The 11155-nt window shown below is 35.2% G+C and overlaps 1 protein-coding gene across 1 annotated transcript; it reads right to left on the reverse strand.

Annotated features, from left to right (window-relative positions):
* Positions 1 to 710: 710 nt before the first annotated feature.
* On the reverse strand, positions 711 to 1889 carry LOC150035523 (secreted RxLR effector protein 161-like). The gene is made up of 2 exons (XM_090314344.1): positions 1788 to 1889; positions 711 to 1175 (listed from the first exon to the last, which is right to left on the reverse strand). Exons 1-2 carry the CDS (start codon positions 1887 to 1889, stop codon positions 711 to 713), a joined length of 567 nt encoding a protein of 188 aa, XP_090170470.1.
* Between the last annotated feature and the right edge of the window lie 9266 nt (positions 1890 to 11155).

The raw sequence follows: 11155 nt of genomic DNA on the forward strand, positions 1-11155 counted from the left end.
TATTGGGTTGGCGAACTAGCCACCCTTACCCATCCAAATCAAAGGATAATCCCTCATGAACTGGAGTTCATAATATACTCAAGATTAAGACTAAGTTTCCTAGGTCATCTTATTGAAATAAGAACCTAACTAGTTAACGATGTTGCATCTAGTGGTTACTATTTCGCGGTATGATCTTATGAAAATTCATTGCGTAGGATACCTCCACTTGCATGTCAACTACATAAACGCGTTGGATCATTGCGTTTGTATCAAATACAAAGTGGGTTGTATCCATAGTGTTACCAGAATAAGGTATCCAGCCTCATCCCTATACCATAGACCTTTAGGCTGTATCTTGAACATTGATCCATGTATGTCTTCACATATAGTTCAAGACTCATAAGGCAACCTTGGATGTTAATTTATTGGATTTAGGGTTATTAAGACAAAATAGACAAACAACACAAACAATAATATTTATTGAATTAACATTCATCTTTATTGACGACGGTCAATTAATAACACTTACTATCTACGAGTTTTAGGGCAAAAACCCAACAAACTTCCACCTAAACTAAAACTCTAGTCAATAGGTTGTATATGATATCATAATCCAAAAGGCGGTATTATTGTAAATAAATACAATATACTAGGGTATCCATATATCCATTACACATCTCCCACTTGCCTAGATTATACAATGTACATGTCTCATACACCTAGACTCTCTAGATGACCCTCAAACACTTTAGCAAAGAGAGACTCTTCATAAATAGATCAACAATAGCTACTGCTTTACTGTTATCACAGTATAAGTTGATGGGTAATTCCATATTTGGAACCAATTCCAAATCGCTTAGGAACCTCCTAAGCCAATCTGCTTCCTTTGCTACTTCATAAGCAGCTACATACTCAGCTTCTATAGTGGAATCTGCAATACATCCTTTCTTCATACTACGCCATACTACAACTTTCCTGTTTAGGGTAAATATTGATCTTGACGTAGATTTCCTAGAATCCTCATCAGTTTGGAAATCAAAGTCAGTATATCTTGTAAGGACCAAATCCTTTGCTCCATACACAAATTTATAGTCCCTCGTTCTTCTAAGATACTTTAGGATGTTCTTAATTGCAGTATAATGGTCTAACCCTGGATTGAACTGACTATTCTCACTGCATAACAAATGTCTGGCCTAGTGCAGAGCATAGCATACATTAAGCTGGCCACAATCAAAGCATAGGGAATAGGTCTCATATCAACTTCTTGAGGTATCTTAGGACACTATTCCTTAATGTCATTAAGGTACCCTACATCATTCCCAATGAGTAGGATATCGTCCACATAAATTACTAGAAAGCTATTTTATCGTTGATGATTTTCTTATAGATATAAAGTTCATCAACATTTTGATCAAAACAAAACAATGTGATCATTTATCAAATCTAATGTTAAGATCTGGATGCCTGTTTCAACCATAAATGAAGCGATTAAGCTTGCAAACTTTTTGCTCCTGACCTCGAGCTATGGACCCCTCAGACTGAGACATAAAGATATTCTATTCAAGATTGCCATTCAAAAAAGCAGTCTTGACATCCATTTGCCATATTTCATAGTCATAATATGTGGCTATGAATAAGATAATTCTTATAGACTTAAGCATAACAACAGGGAAAAAAGTTTCCTCATAGTCAATCCCTCTCCTCTAGATATAACCCTTTGTTACAAGTCTAGCATTAAAGGTCTGTACCTTTCCAGCTACATCTCTCTTTCTTTTATAGATCCATTTGCAACCTATGGATTTTACTCCTTCAGGTGAATCTACAAGATCCCATACTGAATTGGAATACATAGACCCCATTTCAAGGTCCATGGCTTTGACCCATTGATCTTTGTCTACACCATACATTGTTTGTTTATAGGACAATGGATCCTCAACACCATCATCTGGTATGACAACTTGAGTTTCAGTTAAACCCAAGTAATGGTTAGGTTGTATCACAATCCGCCCACTGCGTCGAGGCACTCTCAACGATTGAAAAGGACGAGACTAACCTAAAGTGTTGGTTTCTTCAAAAATCTTGATGAAGGACCAGATGCATCAACAACCCTTGTTGATTAATTAGTAGCTTCACTTGATACTATTTTGCTTCGTGGTTTATGATCTCTCATATGGCTTTGTCACATTCCCTCCTAGATTACCCTTCTTAATCCAGAAGTGAATGTGACGACAGTAGTTTCCAACCCTTTTGTGGCACTTACTGCCTAACTAACATCCTTAACCTACTTATGTCCCTGAAATACATATATAATATTCACCAAACTAATGAAACTTTAAAAATAACCTCAGAACACCAGGGATCAACAATAATATAATTACATCATATTAACACATACAAAGTTCAACGGTCCCAATATACTTTACTAGTCCCTAATATGAGCAACACATATGTACAAACATTTACAAAGTAAACACCTAAAACTTCTTTCCAGACTTTGGACTTTTAATTGGAGTCCTTAAGTGGCAGAGCAGGATGGTAGCTAACCTCTGGGGAGATGACCACTACCTGGGAAAAGAAAAACATTTGAAAGAATGAGCTACTCGCTCAGCAAGTGACTTAATAAAAACATAAATCTCATGCTTAAACTGAAAGCTAGAAAACATAATACTGGAACTAAAACATGCTAAGCAACATGTACATAAAACTTTTGTTCAATCTCTCAAACATTAGCCTGGTCTGGGGTGAGACCTTTTTTATTTAACACCTTCTAGTCAATGCTAGGAAAGAACCCTCGTGGTTCAATCTCATCGTCAGATATCATGTTTAAGAGAGAACCCTTTTGTTCGATCTCTCAAACATAAGCCTGGGCTGGGGTGAGAACCCTTTTGTTCAACACCTTACAACCAATGCTAGGAAAGAACCTTCGTGGTTCAATCCTACTGAATTGATTAACTGTCATATGTGCATATAGAGCAAACTGGATCCTGACGTCAAGGATCATAACTGAGGCAAGGTACCACTGCTTATCATTAAACTGAGTGAATTATTATGATACCTTCTCTAAGTACTTCAGTACTAGAATTATAACGTAACTGAAACTAGGTAGTATAGCTCGGTTACCTTCTCCTTATACTTCAGTATTGAGATGAAAATACCTGATAGGAAAACATTTTTCATAAAACATGCTTACTGAAATCTTGATCTCATAAATCATATTTTTCACAAGAACATCATTCGCTAATGCATGCTCAATAACATTAAGAGCACATATGCTTTAAAACATAATACAAATACTTGTAACATAAACATTTCATAGAATCTCCTTTTGAAAACTACCATGGTTCAACCATTATACCAAAGCATATTTCATAAACTTTTAACTAGCATGCGTTTATAAACTTTAAAGAAATACGTTGCTTGGAACTTCTTGTAAAATAACCAACATAAAAGTAATTGTCAATAAAGCATGGATTATTAAAATATTTATAAACCATTTATAAATCATTTATAGTCACTCACAGGTCCTTCAAGTTTGCTTCCTTAAGGCTTGATAGGCTTTACCAATGGGAGTTGAACCTATGCATATAAGCATACTACTTAGTGTTTACATTAGCCTTCCTTTTAGGCCTACTCGATAAATGAAGCTCACATGCCAAACCATCACATTGTGCCTCCTACCATTCACTTTGAGGGTAGGACACTTAGCCAATTTGGAGGGATTGGGTGTCAAAAGAATGCACCTTTAATTGCCCACACTCCCCAAACTTAGAAAAATTTTGGAGCATCAAACTGCAGATTACAATTCATAACTAAATTTCCAGAACTGATCTCAAGGAAATTCCTTCTAAAAACTTTCTTAGAATCAAGTTAGAAACATTACCTTAAAATTTCAGCTCAAAATTCCCTGTTGTTTGATCTGGAGATTCAAACATTCATCATTGGCCTCAATTCAAGCAGCTGCCTGCTTGTTCAACAACTTCCAGTTCAAACTTTAAAAATATATAACTCGCATTCCAGGCCTCATCTTAAAAAGTTTCATTCTACAATATTACCTCAAATGTTTAGCTCAAAAATCTTCGTGATTCATCCTGAAGCTTCAATTCTTCACTGATGGCCTAGATTCACCCAAGAAACGAACCCTTCGTCTTTATTTTGCTCCTCCGACCTTATTCCGGCGAGTTTTTCCTTCCGCAGCACAGCCAAAGAAAATAGACACACAGAGCTTTCTAATGCCACTATAATTACACGAATAGCCCAAGTAGTTTGTTCAAACCAATTAAATGAAATCGGCCTTCCTACTTACCACCGCCTAAAATCCTGCATGAAATCTCCTTGGGCCACTTAGCCCACTAATGAAGATTAATGGCTGAAGTTCAACAAATTTTTCCTTTAAATTTTATATCCTAATGTAGTATTTAACAATTTACTTGATGGGTATAACATTTTTCTTTTGAAAGAAAAATTCTTAATTTCCCACTTTCTCTATTTTGGGAATTCCAACAAATTTAGTTCTACATTTTAATTAACCTCTCTCCTTAGTATAATAAACCCACATTCAAAATTCTTCACCAACTCGTGTTTGATTCCTTATCTCCAAGCCCATTATGTGAGCTCCATCCTTAGCCAACATTTAGTGAAATTTAGCCGATCAATTCATCCTTCATTCACTTTGCCACCTAGGTCATCTACCACATCATGGATTCCTTCTTTCTTTCATAATTCCTAAGGGATTTCATCATAGCTCATTAGAAGACATCACATTACCTAATCTTACTTAAAGTAATTAGGGTTCGGGTTTTACAGGCTTCCTCTAAAAATGTAGCGTTTGTCGATACAAACACTTTATTTTCTTGAGGGTCATAGAACAGACCACCTCTTGTTTCCTTAGGGTAACCAACAAATTGACATAATCTTGAACGAGGTTCCAATTTCTTAGGATTTGTCACTAAACATTTGCAAGACAAACTCTGATTCTGAAGTAACGTAAACTTAGTTTACGCCCCCTTCATAACTCGAAAGGTGTTTCAGAAACACTCTTCGAGAGAACATTGTTTAAAATGTAAACTGTTGATAAGGAGCTGACCTCATAGGAAAACATGAAGTTCTACAAGAGAAAAATGAAGCTCAATCGCAATCGAAGCTCATGCTAAAAATTCATGGAAGAGCTTTGCAAGTCAATCTAATCATGAGACAATCATTATGCCCTAAAAACCAATGATGAGCTAGAGCTAAAAGACTTCTAGAAGAACTAAATGCTTGCTTTGAAGATAAATTTCCAGCCAAAGGTAAAGAGTTGCAACCATGGAAGCTCCAAGAGTCATTTGATCATCTAAAAGCCATCATGAATCTAAAAATTTATATTCATTTACATTTTTAACATCCCACGTATTTAATTAATGTTATGAATTTACATTTATTAGAGTAGTTGAAAGGGTACTAGATGAATGTAGCCAATATAGGTGAAAGATTGCATCCTTTTATGGTGTCTATTCAATTAGTTTAAATGGGGCTGTAATCTCCACATTTAGAACAACATTTTGAATTTGAATGAAATTTCATTAGAGTTTATTCTCTCAAGCTTTATAGTTTTTCTTTGTATTCTTGTGTTTAGAATGCATGTATTAGAACTTCCAATCTAGTTTGATCAATTAGATTGTGGAGAGTTCGAAATCTTAAAGTTAGGAATAAGTTCTTTTTTCTTTTTGATCATCGATCAATCTTCCAAGCCAAATTTGTTTAGCTTTCTTGGTGTTGTTATCATTTTGTTTATTGGGGGTTATTCTTATTATCGTTCTGGGAGTTCACCTAGAATAAAAGGGGCTTCCCATATGTGATTGAGGTAGTTCCCTTCATCATTTGGTATCAGAGCTTTGGCTCTAAATAGATTATATCTTTTTTTTTAAAAAAAAATCGTTCTATCTTTGTTTTCTCTATCTAACTCTATTCTATCCATCTTTCTCGTGACTATCTTTTTCAATTTCCTTCAATTTTTTGTGCACTTACTGGATTTTTTTTTAAAAAAAACAAATAAGTGAAAGAAAAAAAAGTTGTGGAAAAAAATTCTTGTTTTTTTCTTGTGACATTTCATTTTCTTTTATTTATCCTTCATATTTAAGTGTACTTGCTAGAAAAATTTTAAAAAAAAGTAATTGTCTTTTGCATCTTTCCATAACATTTTTTTAAATTTCGAGATTTTGTGACTTTTCACATTCTAGGCTATATTGGAATTTCTTGCATGATTCTCATAAGAATACTTGCTGAAAGTTTCAATATTAAAAAATCTTACTGAAAGTTTCAATATTAAAAAATCTTACGCTATGTTTCACAAAAGAAGACATCATTGGGCGATGAACCATAGTGATGATAGTTTTCGGAAGAACATTCGAGAAAGTTTGGCTGAATTGCATAATTCAATGGATTACATATCTCAATTGAATCAAGAGTTGAGGATGCAAGAACAAGTAAGGAAGAATCAAGTCAACCAACCTATTCCAAGTCAAGAAGATTTTCCAATATTTTAAGATGAGCAACCAATTCACAGTGATGGAGATCAATCTCAAGTCGACGAGGAAGATACCAAGGGTGAGGTTGCTGAGGTGAACAAAGAGATATTTGAATTATGTGTTGAGATGAATGATTATGATCATCAAAGTTTGAAAGAGGAATCAAAAGGTAAAATAGTTATGGAGAGTGATGATATACTTGAAGTATGTGAGGTCATGACAAACTCCGTAAAGCAAAGTGAAGACAGTTTTGAGACAAAGAAAATGAACATAAAAAAGACATGGGTGACAAAAACAAAAGAAGATAGTGTGATTAAGAGGGAAAATGAAAAAAAATATATTTGAGTGAATAAAATCATGAGAGTGAGATTATTGTTTAACTAATGTTCTTTCTTATTATTTTCCCTGTTATTTTTATGATTCATCAAAAGCAAAGTGGAGCATCAAGTTTGAAAGATTCAATCAACGACGAATAGGGAGGAGTGCTCTTCAAAGAAATTTCACATTTAATTTTGGAGAAGACGAGCCTTTCAAACTTCTTTCCAAAATTCAAAACCACGATTACAAAGTTTCTTTACAAGGCGAACCTAAAGATTCGAGGACGAATCTTCTTGAAGAAGGGGAGAATGATAAGGAGTTGACCTCATAGGAGAACATGAAGTTTTACAAGAGAAAAATGAAGCTCAACAAGCTCAATCCAGCTTAATCGAAGCTCATGCTGAAAATCCATGGGAGAGCTTTCCTAGTAAATCTAATCATGAGGCAATCATTATGCCCAAAAAACCAATGATGAGCTAAAGCTAAAAGACTTCTAGAAGGACTAAATGCTTGCGTTGAAGATAAGTTTTCAGCCAAATGTGAAGAGTTGCAACCATTGAAGCTCCAAGAGTCATTTGATCATCCAAAGGCCATCATGAATCTAAAAATTCAGATTCATTTACATTTTTAACATCCCAAGTATTTAATTAATTTTATGAATTTAAATTAGAGTAGTTGAAATGTACTAGATGAATGTAGCCAATATAGGTGAAAGGTTACATACTTTCATGGTGTCTATTCAATTACTTTAAATAGGGTTGTAATCTCCACATTTAGAACAACACTTTGAATTTGAATGAAATTTCATTAGAGTTTATTCACTCAAGCTTTATGATTTTTCTTTGTATTATTGTGTTTAGAATGCATGTATTAGAACTTTCAATCTAGTTTGATCAATTAGATTGTGGAGAGTTCAAAATTTTGAAGTTGGGAACAAGTTCTTCTTTCTTCTTAATCATCGATCAATCTTCCAAGCCAAATCTGTTTAGCTTTCTTGGAGTTGTTATCATTTTATTTGTTGGGGGTTATTCTTATTATCTCTGGGGGTTCACCTAGAATAAAGAAGGGTTCTCATACGTGATTGAGGTTATTCCCTTTATCAAATGCAGTCTCTACTACATACCCCAAAACGAGTTAGGCAATTGAGCATAACTAATCATAGAACAAACATATCTAATAAAGTTATATTTCTCCTTTCTGATACATCATTTTGTTGAGGAGTACCAGGTGCTGATGCATATTTTATTGAATGGAAATATGGATGAAATGCATTGATAGGTTTACGTTGTGCACTCAAGTTTTCCTAGCGAAATTCAAGTGTAAATTCCCCTGAGTTTTCTGGTAAGTCCAGGGTCGATCACAGGGACTTGTGAAAATAGTTTGCGTTGATAATTTTCTTATGAAAACTTTGCGGTAACCGGGTAAATAAATAAGGTGGTTGTTTTGTTGTTTAGTTGATAAAAGGAAATAAATAAATGCGGTGGATTTGAGAAACAAAGTTGCATTGATAGATGCAATGAGTATGCGATGAACGGGTTGAGAATATCTTTAGCTAGCGTTACTTGGGAATGCGTCAGACTATGCGACCATGTTACTACCATGCACAGCAAGTCATTTTCCAATGTAAATTCGATGCTCCTAAATCTATGCAAAATATCCATAGAGCTTATTCCTAAGTCTCTACTCTTGTCCTATGCATTGATGCAAAATGCATGAAAGCAAGGTGACCGCATACAATCATATCTTATTGCTAAGATGCATGCGATGCATTGATAACAAATAGTGCTCATGCCTAAGTGCCTATCTCTCGTTTATGCATTCTAATCTGGATCTTCCAAACCTAGATTCTGATCTGACCTTCCCAAGTCTAGATCCTACCCTTAGACTATCCTCTTGAGTATCTCTAATAGACGAATAAAGCATACATAGACAAGATAATCACAAAGAATGAAGATTCCCTCGTTGTGCTAGTTAAATGCTTCTCATACCATTCAACTAATTTAGCTACTCATGCGTGAATCATAGAGAGTGAACAGGTATAGAGAAAGAAATTCCATTCTTATATATAAGTTAAGTACAAAATGCTAATGGAAGTTAAGGTAGAGAGACTGGTAGCAATTCCTTACTGACCGAGGCTTTTTACACTGAAATCTCTATTCTAAACTAAAGATATTCCCGCTTCCACAGGAGTTGGCCCTCTCTTCATCTTAGTAGCTTCCAGTGCTCTTTCAAGCTTGAGCAAAAACGATCTACCGGCATAACTTCTTCCTCGCGTCCGCCTTAAAAAGGTGAAAGAAAACTATGGACAGAGCCGTGAACTAAAAATGGTGAACTAATCAACTACTTAACCCCTTCTCTGAAGAATGCACTTGGTATTCATAGGGCATCAAAAGGTGAAAGGCGGCTTCTCTCTCCTGGTTGTACAGATGGGATAGCTTTAATTCCTGACTGCGCACCAGATAAATGTCACCGATAAAGCTGGATGTACTTTGTGACCGTTATCGATTGTCAACTTAATTTCGATCCGACTGTCATCAGCTTTCTGTCCCATCGATCTTAATTGTCCTTTCATCTGGATGCGTCCATCATGTTGTGGTGATTCTTCTTGGGTGAATATTTGCAAGCGCGATCAACGCAAAGTCTTGCGGTGAAGTTGCGCTCAACCGATGAATTCCTATGATCGCAATCTTTGTAATGCGTTAACGCATATTCTGCACAAAAAATACAAAAAACAATAGTTCCAATGCGTTGACGCACGCGACTGCAATATTATAGATTTTATGCTTAATGGACGCAATTTATCGTTTTTCATCAACGCAATCCAACATTGTTTAATAACTTAGCACTATGATAACGTGCATTTCTGCCTGTTATCACACCCCCAAATTTAAACAATGCTTGTCCTCAAGCATAAGCTAAAGATTCCTTTAGCAAGTCCACCACAAAGTTCTTTTCCTAGATTTCTCAAGGATACTTCATTCAAATCTTATATACTAGAATTTTCTTAAGTCTTATTCAAGTCCACTCTTAAAATATTTCTAAGACCTAAGGACTTCAAGTCTAACTTTCAAAAGGACTTTACTAAATTTCAGAACATCGTATGATTTATTTTAAAAAGAAAATTTTCTATTGGGGTGACAAAAGATTTATCCTTGCACAAAAATTTTCTTTATTGCTATTTTTTTCTGACCTTGCGCTGATCCAAGTGCCTTGCCTTCGTTTTGGCTTGCCCCCACGGGCGTCATGCGGACATGCAACTAAAAACAATGCACTCTTTCTCAGACTAAACTCATACCGATTTGGCATTGGAGTTGCGGTCATCGATTTATGCGTTGATCCTGGTAACTTACTTTCGTTTTGGCTTGCCCCCACGTGTGTCATGCGGACATCCAACTACGGATAAGTGCCTTTCACAACTTAACTCTTATCAACATGGTTTTCCCCTTTACGTTGACAGTGGAGTTGTTATTCTCATAAATGATTTTTTTTTGTAGAACATAACAAGGTCGAAAGTAAATACTTTACCCCCAAATTTAAAATGCGGCAATGTCCCTTTTGCCAAAAGATTAAAATAAGTTATGCGATGTTCTAAAATGCGTTGTAAAGAGAGTTTTAAAGAAAGCTAGCAAACCCCTAACTTCTAGAAATATTTTATGAGGTGACTATCTTAAGATTTAGTTGACTCTAATATATACGAAAGAAATAAAAGCATATTTTTCATCATTGAAATCATACTTGGCAAAGAAACAAAATGCGGTAAACTACTACATTTATCTACTTGTTAAATGATTGCGATAATCAAGAAGGATGCGGTGATAAAACTTTGAAATGCAAAATGCAATGCGATAGCACAAAATTTGAAATAAAGATAAGGAAGAGTACACCCCCAAATTTACGTTGTCGTTTGCATTGGATTGATGCAACCGTCCTTACGGCGATCTTTGCTACTGCGAATTGTGGTGATGTAGTGAGATCATTTACTTCTTCTGGTGATATCTCCACAATCTTGTGCCTTAATTATTGTAAATAGATAAAGAGAGAGTCAAATGATTTTAAACAAAACAATAAGAGTTTTTTTTTTGGTAAAAAAACAAGAAATGAAAAATTGATAATAACAAAATGACGAAGAGTTAAATGTTCAAGAGTTGAGTAAGGGGTAGTCCGGGTTTTCCAACTTTGCAGAGACCTTGTCTGGCTGGAAATCTCCTCCGTAATAAGCCTTTATCCGTTGTCCGTTAAGTTTAAATATTTGGCTGCCATCCTCGGTGATTAGTTCCACCGCACCATGTGGAAATATTTCCTTGATGATGAAGGGACCGGACCAACACGATTTTAATTTTCTCGGGAAGAGC

The sequence above is a fragment of the Benincasa hispida genome, chromosome 6 (genome assembly GCF_027475165.1).
Source record: "Benincasa hispida cultivar pf3 chromosome 6, pf3_genome.v1.1, whole genome shotgun sequence".
Lineage (NCBI taxonomy): Eukaryota > Viridiplantae > Streptophyta > Magnoliopsida > Cucurbitales > Cucurbitaceae > Benincasa > Benincasa hispida.